Source organism: Lagopus leucura, unplaced genomic scaffold, assembly GCF_019238085.1.
Source record: "Lagopus leucura isolate 7727_CA_CO unplaced genomic scaffold, USGS_WTPT01 Super-Scaffold_100076, whole genome shotgun sequence".
Classification (NCBI taxonomy): domain Eukaryota; kingdom Metazoa; phylum Chordata; class Aves; order Galliformes; family Phasianidae; genus Lagopus; species Lagopus leucura.
The window spans coordinates 124,485-136,880 of NW_024962316.1; the positions used below are offsets into that span (position 1 = coordinate 124,485).

Sequence of the window (12,396 nt, forward strand, 5' to 3'; positions counted from 1 at the left end):
TCCATTGGCGCAGGGCGACCGCAGCGCCCCCCCTCCCCGCGCGCTGCTGTGCGGCTCCTCACGTACTCGCCGCCCCTCGCCCCGCCGGAGCGCAGGCCAGCGACGTACTGACCGGCAGCCCACTCCGCCTATGGACGGCCACAGTAGACGTCTTTCGCCCAATAGCAGCTGAGGGTGGGACACTGTCTTCCAGTTGCCGCTTCCTATTGGCAGGAAGCCGCTGAGCGACGGGAAAGCCACGGGCTGATCAGCCTGCTGGTGGGCGGGCCGTCCATCGGAGCTCTCCTCCAATCGCTGCTCGCGCTCCCCTTGTTGTTCGCTGCCCGGTAACTCCACGGGCCGTAGGCGCCGTCGTTCACCGGCCCCTCGCCCAATCGAGCCGAAGGTGGAGCCGGCTTCACCCAATACGCGTGGCGAGGAGGCGGGCGGCAGGTGCTGGCCCAGAGCGAAGCGCTCTTTTGCCGCCCCCCTTCCGCTCTGCCTGTCGCCGGGCCACTCGGGCGCTGCGCTGACGGCAGCTGGGGGCCGCCGCCTCCGAGGGGACCGCCCGCGGCTCAGGTACCGCCGCCCGTCGCGCGGGGTCTTCCTCCGCCGCCTTCCTCCGCCGCCTACGGCTCCGCCCCCGGGCCCACGGCGCTCGGAGCCCCCTGCGCCTCAGCGCTGCCCCTCGGGGCGCCGCGCTCCGGCCCTCGGCCCTTTCCCTCCGTTCCCGGTCCCTTCCCCGCGAGCGGCTCCTCCCCTGCTCGTCGCGGGCCCGGCTCTGCCTTTCGCTTCCGGACGGCGGCGTGCCGCGCCTCCTCCTCGTCGTCGTCCTCCTCCTCCTCTCGGCCCGGCCCCGCGGGATGCGGCCCTGGGCCTGGCCCACGCCTCCTGGCCCGCTGCTTTGTCCCCGCGGGGCTCAGGCCGCAACCCGGCCCGGCGCTGCCGGTGGCTGCGCGCCGCGATGGCGAGGCGGTGCGTCCGGGGCCCAGCGGGCAGCAGAGACCTGCGGCGCGACGCCGCGTGTTTTATTTTTATCTTTTCAGTAATTCATTTAACTTCTAGAGACTGCCAAATTCTGGGGCCGAAAGCAGGCTTTCCTCCCCTCTCGGTATAAATACGCCCGTGTTCATGCGCGGCCATCCCTGCCGGCATCGCTGCGCTCGGTTCCTCCTCCTCCTCGCGCAGCGGCACGAAGCGGCGCGATGGGCCGCTCTGCTGCTGTCACACTGCTGACCTCCGCCGGCCTTTGGCTGCATGGCTGCCGTATGTTTAATTTTCTCTTTAAGAAATAGGTAGAACCTGAGTGAGGTTCTGTGCTTTTGTGATGTACGCAGTGAAAGGTGAAACCGTTCAGGAAATTATCTGAAGGTGGCAGTGAGGCTTTCCTTCTGCTCTGCCTTTGGTTCTGTAAGATGGGATGGGTGGCTGCGTTGGAGCTGGATATATCGTAGCAAAACTCCTTTAAACTAATTTGTTTTGCAGGGTTAAAGCCCCGCTCGGGTCTACTTTTATGTATGTTCTCTAACTTTTATAGTTTTTTAGGAAAGCTGCAGTAGGGAATGGGTGCTGCTCAGGGACACCAAGTGTTCTTGCGTTTCTGAGACAAAAAATAGTGGGTTTTGGAGTGTGACCAGATAGTCTTTTTGGCTGGGCAACATAAATAACCCATTGTGTTACAGCAAGTTAGACTTTTCCTTAGTTACTTTCCTTTAACCAGAAGAAGTGAGTTTTCAGGAACGCTGTCCGTTGGAAACCTAACAATGTTTTCTTTTTTTCTCTTTTCGCACACAGTAAATCACTTCTTTCTTAGGGGCATCTCTATTTTTGAGGTTTATGCCTATTTCCTTGTATTTCTACTGTTCTGTTAGCAGCACTGCAATTACTAGGGCTCTTAGGATTACAGTTTAAAACTTATAGTTATCTTTTGGCAATTACATAAAATGACTGCTGGAGTACGTGTGGGTAATTGGTTCTGTGACAGTAAGATCCTAGTTCTCCACTTCCCCTGTAATAAATAGAGAAGATTGAGACAGGGAGACACAGAGCCTGAAAGAATCCGTTAATTCCATCTTAGAAGCCGTGGGAGTTGCTCCTGTGTGCAGTGTATGTAGGTGGTACACTTGATTCTTTGCTGCAGAGCAACTGTTTGTGGATGATACACTGAAACTTCCATTGCTAGGAGTGTCTTGTCCAATTCTCAGTAACGAGTTGTTACTTCTTTTTAGTTCCCTGAAAGGAGATAGTTCACCTAACCAGCCTAGTGAGAGCAGCATGGGCATGGTCCTGTGAGCCAGAAGTTTGTTGCAGCAGGAGATTAGAACATGCGGGTGAAGGCAAAGAATTTTTGTGCAGATCTGCTGTTCCAAGTTTGACATATGTTTAAGTATATTAAGTAGCATGTATTTATACTTAAAGACTTCACATGTGTAAGAAGTTTAATCAGCTTTTGGTGAGAAGTTGATAACAAAAGACTGGGAAAATTGCATTTATTTGCTGTAGGCAGTGCTGATTGTTGGTCTCAGGAAGACAATTATCCTAAACTACTCCTCAGTGCTTGAAACTGGTAGAGCAAAACTTACCGAAAACTACTTCCAGTGATACAATTGGCCTTGCCATTTAAAAGACAAAGCAGAAGGATTTACTTTACAGATTTGCAGACAGTGGGCTTTGTAAATTCTCAAATGTGGGTAACTTGGAGTCGGTTTTATGTAACAGGAATCAAGAAAATTTATATGGTTTGGGAAAACCAGTTTGTCCGGCCCCACTGGGTGAGCGTGTTGGCTGTATATTTCTTTGTGTGCTTTATCAAGTGATGTATTTTTGTTTTCTTTCGGAGTGCCCAGCTCTAATACAATAAACAGTCTGTTGTCATAGTTAAGTATAGTTAATGTTCAGAATTTACATCTCGTTTTGAAGAACAGGAAAGTTCATGCTTAGAAATAACAGCACTGACTTGCTGCAGGCTTACCTAACGTCACGTAACACATCATGAAAATCTCTTTGCAGTTAGACAAATTAAAAACTTTTATTACCTTTTAATTTCTTGCAGGCAACGTAGAGAACTACATAGTAGAGATTTCTCATTCCTTCTGACACTTTACGGTATTTTGTGCTGTTGAAATGGATGTGGAGGGCCCGTTACTCTCCGTTCATTGTGCCATATGCAGTGTTACTTGCAATACAGCATCTGTTAACTTCAAAGATGGATGATGGCAGAATATGTCACTGCCAGCAAGGGATTTGCTTTGTGGATTTGGATGCCATCAGCATGCTCCGTGGTTGTGCACGGCGCTGCTTGAAATGATTGTTTGTCATCCGTGTAGGAATCAAAGGTTGGTTTGTCACTGACGGCGCACTGAAACCTCTGGCTATTGCAGAATATTGGCAGTAGTGTTGTCATTGTATGGAGGCTTGGCAATATTAACGTTGTGATGGTATTATCTGTATAAAGTCATTGTGGCATGAGGGTTATTTTTTCCCTTTTCCATGTTTTTCAGTAAATAGATCACTACTTAGCATGTTTTTAGCTTTCTTTTGGACCGAGTATGTCCTTGTCACAGCTTATGGGTATCGTCACTTACTACCATGGCTTAATTATTGAAGTATTTCTGTTTTCATTCAGCGAACTGTTTTGTTTCATGCCTTAAGAGCTCCTCCATTGCATCCTTACTGGATGGCTGCTGACACAGGAGAATGCATTTGTGTCCCCTTGTGCTACTTGTGCATTACTTTCTGTTATTTTGAATAAGATCTTTAGTCTTTATATGCGTCAACCAGGGCAGAAATGGCTTGCGGTCTTCATTTATTTTTTTTATGCTTAGGTTCCTTTCTGTTTCAAAAGAATTTCTTGAAATGCATGGGATTGTTCTGTTGTTTCCTAAACCATTTGGCAAAATACTGTATTTGAAATCCAGCCTGAGAAGAGGACATTGGAACTTGGGGTGTTCAGGTGCTTTCGTGAGGAGTTCTGATGTTCCTTTACAGTTTCTGATGTGTGTTCAGAGTAGTGGGGAAGGTTTTGGTGGACCTCTGTGGTTTGCTGTTGTGGATAAGCAGTTTGTGTGAATGAAGTTTGCCACATTTATTCCCAGTTCTGTGTTGGCAAAACAAGCAGTGCTGCTTTGGCTATGGTGTGAGTTAAGGTTTGGGACTGCAGCTTTGAGAGGGGAGAACTGAGCTTGAGCTAGAACAGATTGAAGTTGTCAAACACTGCCTTAAAGTACCTTTTTTTCCTCCCAGCTCTGCTCAAATATAGGTTCTAAACTTTCACTCGAGTCACAATTTTAAAATGGATGTGAAGTGTATGCTTGGAGCCTATTTCTTGTTTTCCCTTCTCTGTGTGAAAATGACCATGTAAGTTACTTACAGTGCAGCTGAGGATGGGTGTTCTTGTTGAAGTGCTGCTGCTCAGTGCTGCTTTCCTACTCTGCCTTCTGCTCCATCTCTTCCTGGAGATCAGTTCCTGGTGGTGCAGCTGCTCCTAAGCTCAGAATCTGGGTCAGTGTGTCACACCCACTCCATGCTGAACTTATTGGTACCTTGTGCCAAAAAAAAAAAAAAAAAAAGCAACCAAGTTTCCAAGTTTTTGATTTTATGTTGGCAAAATAGCAACATTAATTAGAGCAGTATTCTAAGCAGCTAATTTGTTGAAATTCTGCCTTATCCAGATAAGACATTGAGTGAGCTGCTGAGACATATATGTATGTGCATTTGGTTTTTTTTTTCTTTTTTTTTCCCCCCTCAATATCTGGAACTTTTCTTGTCTTGTTTTGGACTGTTTATCTTAGTTTCCTACAAGGCTGCATAATTCCCTGCTCTTTCGTAGCATACTGAGCTGTAGAATTTAATTTCTCAGCTGCTAACAGCAGATTTACTGGTACTACAAGTGTAGCAATGTTTGTTGTCTGCACTGATTAGGTGGAGAGTCAGTAGGTTCAGCATTCTGTAATAAAAGAGCAGTCTGGCTGCAGAGCACCAGTAACCCTCAGTTCGTTTTGGGGCATGTACAAACTCCAGCTCATGCAGCTGATAACAGCTCTCCTGTTTGCGAATAGGGATTGTGTTCTAGGAGGGGAACTTGTTATAACTGTGCCTTCTGAAAAAGTTTTATCACTTAAGTTTTTTTTCTGTAAGTAGTTCAGAGGATTGAAATGTGTTTTTTTTTTGTCTCCTGATGGGACTGTGGTTCAGTGAGGTGGCTTTGCGTTGCTGCCATAGGAGTCCTACCCTTGTAACTATGCTGCATAAGCTCCCTGCTCATCGCATTCCGTGGCACTGTGGCATTTGGCACAGGAGAAGAACAAATGGCCATTGATGGGGGCTTGGTAGCTATCCAGGTTGGTACTGCTGCGAAACTTCTCCCTTCTAGCCATGCCCAGCCACCTTGTTTGTTCAGTGTAATTCTGATGGTTGTGGTTCTTTTTCCTGCGGCAGAGTGTGATGCTGCTGCTAGAGCATTGCCCACTGCGGCGCGTTTTGTGCTCTCTGTTGGCGCTGGGTTTTTGTGTTTTTTTTTTTTTTTTTTTTTTTTTTTTTTTTTTTTTTTTTTTTTTTTCCTTCTTTCTGTTCCTGACTGTGGGTAAAACTGCAAATAAACTGAAAGGCATCCATGAAGCAGATGGCATTGGCGCAGGTTCTGCTCAGGAAGGAGCTTGGGTTTCTCTCTCTGGGCCAGACACACCGGCCCGGCTGCGCCAGTGCCTGTGGCACTTCTGCTCCTGTTTTTAAAAATAGCAGAAGCATTCTCAATGCAGCTGCATTTGAACACAGATTTGGGGATGGCATCTCTACATGTCTCCAGTGCTCATGTCCCACATCTCCAGTGCTCACTTTTCTTCTGTGTTTCCTTGTGGACAGTGCTTTCTTCAGTAACCCACACTCAATTATGGCTGCCCTGAGCTGGGTGCCAGTTGGCCCAGAGGGCTTCCATCAGGGACAGGAGGTGCTGGTTCCTATTTTTATGTTTCTGTAAAAAATTTGTGTAGTAAATTGCTTGTGCACAAATGCATTAGATGTTTCTTTTTCTAAAATATGGACCACAAAGTGTAGCAAAATCCTTTCTGTATGGCAGGATTGGGAATTTCTTCAGGCAGAGCTGCACTGAAGATGAAAGTGATTGGTAGAGGTTGCCCCTCTACTCTGTGCTGGTGAGGCCTCACCTGGAGTGCTGCATCCAGATGTGGAGTTCTTAGTACAGGAGAGATATGGAGCTGTTAGAGCATGTCCAGAAGAGGGCCTCAAAAATGATCTACGGAATGGAACACCTGTCCTGTGAGGTCAGGCTGAGAGAGCTGGGGTTGTTCAGCCTGGAGAAGAGAAGGCTGTGAGGTATCTAAAGGGGATCTACAGGAAAGAATGGGAGTGACTGTTTAGCAGGGTCTGTGGTGATAGAAGAAGGGGAAGTAGCTTCAAGCTCAAGGAGTGTAGACTTAGGTTAGATACAAGAGAAAAAAAAGATCTTACACAGTGAGAGTGGTGAGGTGCTAGAATGGATTGCCTAGTGGTGTGGATGATACCCCGTCCCTGGAGGCTTTCAGGGTGGTGCTGGATCAGGCCCTGGGCAACTTGACTGAGCTGTGGCGTCCCTGTTCATTGCAGGGGAGTTGGACTAGGTGTCCTTCAGAGGTCCCTTCCAACTCTAAGGATTCTATGATTCAAGAGAACAGAGGACAGTGACTTCTGGCAGAAATGTGGTTGTTCCTGGCACTTGAGGTAAGGAGTGAAGGGTTTTGCCCAAAAAGGTTTTAGTTCCAAGCCCTACAGAACTGTAGTGGTCAGAAATCGGGCTCTGGAGCCCCTCAAAAGCAGCTCCCTACAGCAGCTGCACAGAAGAGCACCCAGGGGGAACAGAACATCTCCAGGGAAGGAGACCCCAGCTCTCCGTGCCACGCTCACAGCACAGAAGTTCTTCCTCATGTCCCTATGGAACTCCCCGGGCTCCAGTCTGTGCGCGGCGCTCCTCGTCCTGGCGCTGAGCACCACAGAGCAGAGCCCGGCCCCATCCTCCTGACCTCCGCCCTCCACATATTGATCAGCGCTGATCAGATCCCTCCCAGCCTTCCCTTCCCCAGGTGAACAGCCCCAGGGCTCTCAGGCTGTCCCCATCAGGAGGTGCTCCAGGCCCCCACCATCTCTGCAGCCGTTCCCCGTCTGCCTGGAACTGGGCAGCCCAGCTCTGGGTGCCGTGCTCCAGCTGTGCTTCCCCGGAGTAGAGGGGAGGAGCACCTCCCTGCCCGCTGGCTGTGCTCTGTGCAATGTACCACAGGGAACCATTGGCTGCCTTGGCCGCAGGGCACACTACTGGCTCGTGGTCACCCCATTGCCTATCAAGACAAATGAGTTCATTTGCCTCTGAAAGGAAGAGTGTTTTACCCTATTAGAATTGTAAAGGAAACCTCGGTGTTTCTGGAGAGCTGGGTGCTGCGACTGTGTAGTTTTTGGTAATTGCGGGATGGGCTCTGGAGAAATAGATGTGTTCCGTGCTCACTGATTAAAGCCATGATATGGCAGCCCGTCTCTCTGTTTGCTAACACGAGGAGTACTTTTAGTAGGATCTGGAATACTTCTGCATTAGGTCGAAGTCGATTTAAATTCAACCCCGCTTGTGTTGCTGGTAGCTGATGTTGAGTGTGGCCGCTCTTAGAGGGCGCCCCGCGGTGCCCTCTGCTGGCAGCACGAACGCTGCGCCGGATCCACTCCGACGCGGAGCTGCTGCGACTGAACTGCCGTTGAAACTTATTGTTTGCATTCTAAGTTTCTAGGATAGCCTGATAAAAGTCTGTTTTCAAAATGGTGATTTCATCCTGAATTGCTTCGGGTTCTTTTTCCCTGCCAATTTTGAAATAATTGAACAATTTGGCTTTTCATGTTGGAAGGCACTTTGAAGTTACACTTTTTTTTCTTTTTTTCTTTTTTTTTTTTTTTTTTTTTTTTAAATGAATTGCCTGGCACTTAATTTTCTTTGTGCAAATGCAAACAACGTGTAATGACACCACCTTTTAAAAAAGATCCTGATGTAATGTTTTATGTAATCTAGCATGGCAAAAAAACCAAAACAAAACAAAAACAAAAAAACCCCAGAGGAAATACTAGCTAATACATTTCCCAGAGCTGGTGAGTTGTTGTTTTTTTTTTTTATTATTTTTGTTGAAACTAAATATAAAATCATTCAGATGGGAAGCTTTGAGGGACAGCTAGTTCCGTGTGTGCTGACATATGCTGGAGGTAGGGAGGAGTTTGTTCTTCACTGCCGTTCTGGTGAGGCACAGTTTCAGATGATGAATGGAAAGGGCCAATATTAAGTCTCTGAGATATATTTAGGCAGCACTTGAACTCTCAAGTGATACTGGTGTTCCTGTCATATTCCGCAGTTGTTTCCTCTGTGTAGGCTTGGTTACGCAGCTACAAATGCACTCACATTAGTGTGGCATTCTCCTGTATGGAAGTGAGAAGTCAGCACTGTGAAGGCAGCTGTTTTAGAAACGAGTGCTGTCACATATTTCAGCTTTGAATGCCTTGACAGAAGACAGTAGTGAAATGGGAGAAAACCTTGTGGAGTTTGCTGATACTTCGCTCTTCTTAGAGCCCTGCAAACAAATAGACATTTGGATTTTTGATCAGAAATCCGTCATATCCATGTTAGAGTTTTCTGCTTTTAAATACTTCCTTGGAGAGTGGGAGGAGAGAGAAATCCCAAATATTGCTACCTTTCTATGAAATTCAATAAAGCATGTAGAAAGAAAATAATGATTAATTACTGTTTGTTTGTTTTTTTTTTTCCCTTCCTGATTTGTTTTTACTGCTTAGGTGCTGCCACCCTCCTGAAAATATGGGGTCTGAAAACCCAAGTCCGCAGAATCCTGGCTGTAAGATTATGACCTTTCGTCCCACCCTTGAGGAGTTTCGGGACTTTGGGAAATACGTTGCATACATTGAATCACAAGGAGCTCACCGAGCAGGGCTTGCCAAGGTGAGTTCACCCTGTTCTGGGAGTTGAAAGCTTTCTGAAGAATGCCTTCCTGAGGCTCTTTTGCCAAAGCACCTGTGCGTGTGTATCACTCAGAAGTAGTGTTCTTTTGTGTAGTCAAGTTTTTTAAAATTGTATTTCCAATCTCTGCATTTTGATTTATCAATAAAATAGAGGCAAAGATGTTATGGTCCTTTCACAAGAGTGAAATAAGCGTGTAGTTAAACTATATGTATTTCTGATCCCCAGTGGGAAAACAAAAACATTCTCAGCCCTTACAGAGATCAGTTAAGGGTACTGCCATGTCCCTAGTCTATTGCTGAAAATAGAGACGATGGTAGCCAAGGTCCTCAAGGAGCTCTGAGGTTTTCAGCTTCCTCAGATTGTTGGGTAAAGCATCAAGTTTTTCAGGTCTGCTTAGGGTTGGATAGGGAATTGGGTCTGAAGTCACATCTATATGCATGGGTGCAGACTTCTTACTCTTAGCTTTTTTATGCCCTAAGCAACTACTTTGTGCTAACTTGAATCTAGACCTGTAAATGTGACATGCAGGTGTGTGTTCCCCAAAAGCACCGGAAAACCCTGCAGCTAGCTCTGAAACCTCTTTCCAGCTTTCCTTCCCATCCGTGTCTTTACATTGAAGCTGATGAAACATTATGAGAACTCTTCATGTATTACTTTAAAATCCCAGTGCATGACATGAAGCGTATGACGTGCCGCTTGGGAAAGAAAAACAGCTAACTGTCTAGAAGGATTGTTTCTGTAGTAGTGTCATGTTGCTCTATAGCTGAGAGAGCATTTGTTCTGACAAAGTAGTTGTTAAACGTGGTATTTAGCAGAATCTAATAAAGCACAGCAGAGAAGTAAAGCTTTAGGGTGTGAAATAGTAATGATTTCTTTTAAAATAGGTCAATTACTGTTTTTATTGCAGTCATAAGTAGAGCAAAGTACTGATAAAAGGCTGTCTGTGAAATGTTTCCTTGTCCACTCAAGTGTACTGGCAATTATGTTTCATGGGTTGGCTGAGGTATTTTAATGAAGGTTGTTGGTGAATTGCTGATGTTACAGAGAAATGACTTCCTGTAGGACTAAATCTCAGCATTTCAAGTTATTTTCTCTGTTTAATTTATTGCAGCTACCGTTTAGAGCCATGTTATAGCAGTAGAGCTCATCATATCCTAAAGGAACCATCGCTACAAAAATCACTAACTTCACATTCCCATAATGTTTTGGGTGCGGGTTGTTTTTTTTTTGTTTTTGTTTTTGTTTTTTTTTTGGTCAATTCTTCCACCAAATTAGACTGTAGCTACATATATATATATATTTTTTTCATTTCACTTGCACACTGGATGTTCACAGATGTGTCCCTGTAATCCAGAAACACCCACAGGAATAATGGAACAGGATCTAATAGAAGGTATCCCTGCACATGACAGGCTTTGGGATTGGGTGGTCTTTAAGGTTCCCTTCCAATCCAAACCTTGCCATGATTCTGTGATACCATTTGTGATTGTGAGCCTTCCTAGTTTAAAAAACAAACAAATAAAGCAAAAACAACATCCTCCCTCTTTAATGTTTCTGATCTTCTGGATGCAGTAGTAATGTACACTGAGGTGAAAGAATTTGTTGGTTATTTGAGATGCTGCTGTTATCAGATAACATATAGCAGCGGGATGAAATACCTTCTGTTTAAATTTGTTTAACTTGGTAGAAATTGCTTGCCTGTTTTGAAGATTTTGGTGTTTTTATTTCCAGGTGATTCCTCCCAAGGAGTGGAAGCCCAGAAAAACCTATGATGACATAGATGATATGGTTATCCCAGCTCCCATTCAGCAGGTGGTTACTGGCCAGTCAGGATTATTCACACAGTACAATATACAGAAGAAACCCATGACCGTGGGAGAGTACCGGCGTCTGGCTAACAGTGAGAAGTATGTCAGTGTTAAGTGTGCTTCCTTTGTGAGTGGAAGAGTAGCGCAGTAAATCTTTCTTTCCGACAACAAGCTAGAAAGAAAATACAACCAGCTATGTTAAATAGGAAGCATTTTGAAGCAAACAACATTTTCTTGATAATTGACCTCCAGAATTTCAAACCAGTAGATAATTTCATGGCTTGTGGTGTGCATCTTTGATCTTTTTCTCAGAGTTGGTATAGAAAGTTTCTTTGAAGTCAGCATCTGACTAAGGCTGTGCCTGAAAACAATGGCTTAAGGCTCTAAGGAGACCTCCCAGTCTGTTAATTGTTATTCTGGAAAATATGTTTCAGTGCTCAGATACAAATGCAAGTGCGCTTGAGTGTGTGAGTGTCTTCTGAAGAGCCTGGGAATGTTGCAGAACACTTCAGATAACTGGGACGAGCTAACCCGTACAAGCTGCGGTTGCATCATTCTTAGAGTCATTTTCCCAGAGCTCTGGAATATTTCAAGTTTTAACTCAAGCATTACTGCCAACATGCAGTCAACTTTGAAATATTGCTAACGCAGCCTATAAGGGTGCTTTACCTGTGTTCAGCAAACTGTAATAACTTCATCTTGCGCGTTGCTAGGATGAGGATTTGATGCTTCATGTAAGTGCTCATCCTGTTTGTCAATATGCACTAAGAGGTTTTGTAGAAAGATTTAAAAGGCAGTAAATGTGATGAATTTGAATAGAATTAAAAATGTAATACATCTTCAGCAACCTCTTGAGTGTGCGTGCTTTGAATGTGAACTTATTTTTATGGGCAATAGAAGATGAAGAGAGAAGAGGTTTAAGAGCACAAGTTGCAGGACTGGAAACAAAAACGCTTGTGTTTTGTGCTTTGCCGTAAACATGCATTGCAAGAATTGTAATCTGATTTACTTTTTTCTTTGCCTTTTTTCTCTTTCTTACTGATTTTTTTACACTCATATAATGTAATTTGTTATATAATAACAGATTTAGATAATTTGCTGATTATTTGTACATTGCTTTGAGATAATGAAATGGAAGATACGATAAAAGCATGTCCAATTTTACTGTGCTGTATACAATCTGCTGCCTAAACTATAGTTTTTTCTGATGCTGACTAGTAGGAGTGTTAGCAGGTGTTCACAGTGCTGAGAAATGCACTCTTCTTGTCAGCCGTTTGTCTATCTGTAGTGAGAGTGCCGTAGGGCTTCTTGCTTCCTTGCCTCCTCTGTGTTCTTTTCAGATATTGTACGCCACGCCATCAAGATTTTGAAGACTTGGAGCGCAAGTACTGGAAGAATCTCACTTTTGTCTCACCAATTTATGGGGCTGATATCAGTGGCTCTCTGTATGACACAGTAAGTGAGGCTCCTCATTAATGTGTGTTTTTGCTGAACCCATTAGGGAACAGTGATTTAGAATTTGCTTCAAAGGCAATGAAATTAAAGCTGCGCCTGTAGTTATCTTTGGAGTAGAATGGCCTGTTGTCTGGAGTGTTGTCTGACTGCCCACAGTATAAA

General features: G+C 45.1%; 1 protein-coding gene across 4 annotated transcripts in view; it reads left to right on the forward strand.

Annotated features, from left to right (window-relative positions):
- Positions 1-8,593: 8,593 nt before the first annotated feature.
- KDM4B (lysine demethylase 4B) overlaps positions 8,594-12,396 on the forward strand; it is a 72,781-nt gene continuing 68,978 nt past the window's right edge. For 3 of the 4 annotated variants that reach the window (XM_042887302.1, XM_042887305.1, XM_042887303.1), the window contains exons 1-3: positions 8,788-8,950; positions 10,703-10,878; positions 12,120-12,234. In XM_042887302.1, coding sequence (XP_042743236.1) covers positions 8,810-8,950; positions 10,703-10,878; positions 12,120-12,234 — 432 coding nt within the window. In that variant the 5' untranslated portion in view covers positions 8,788-8,809. Of the gene's footprint in view, positions 8,619-8,787; positions 8,951-10,702; positions 10,879-12,119; positions 12,235-12,396 lie in introns of those variants that run through there. The other variant, XM_042887304.1, reaches the window with a different exon arrangement.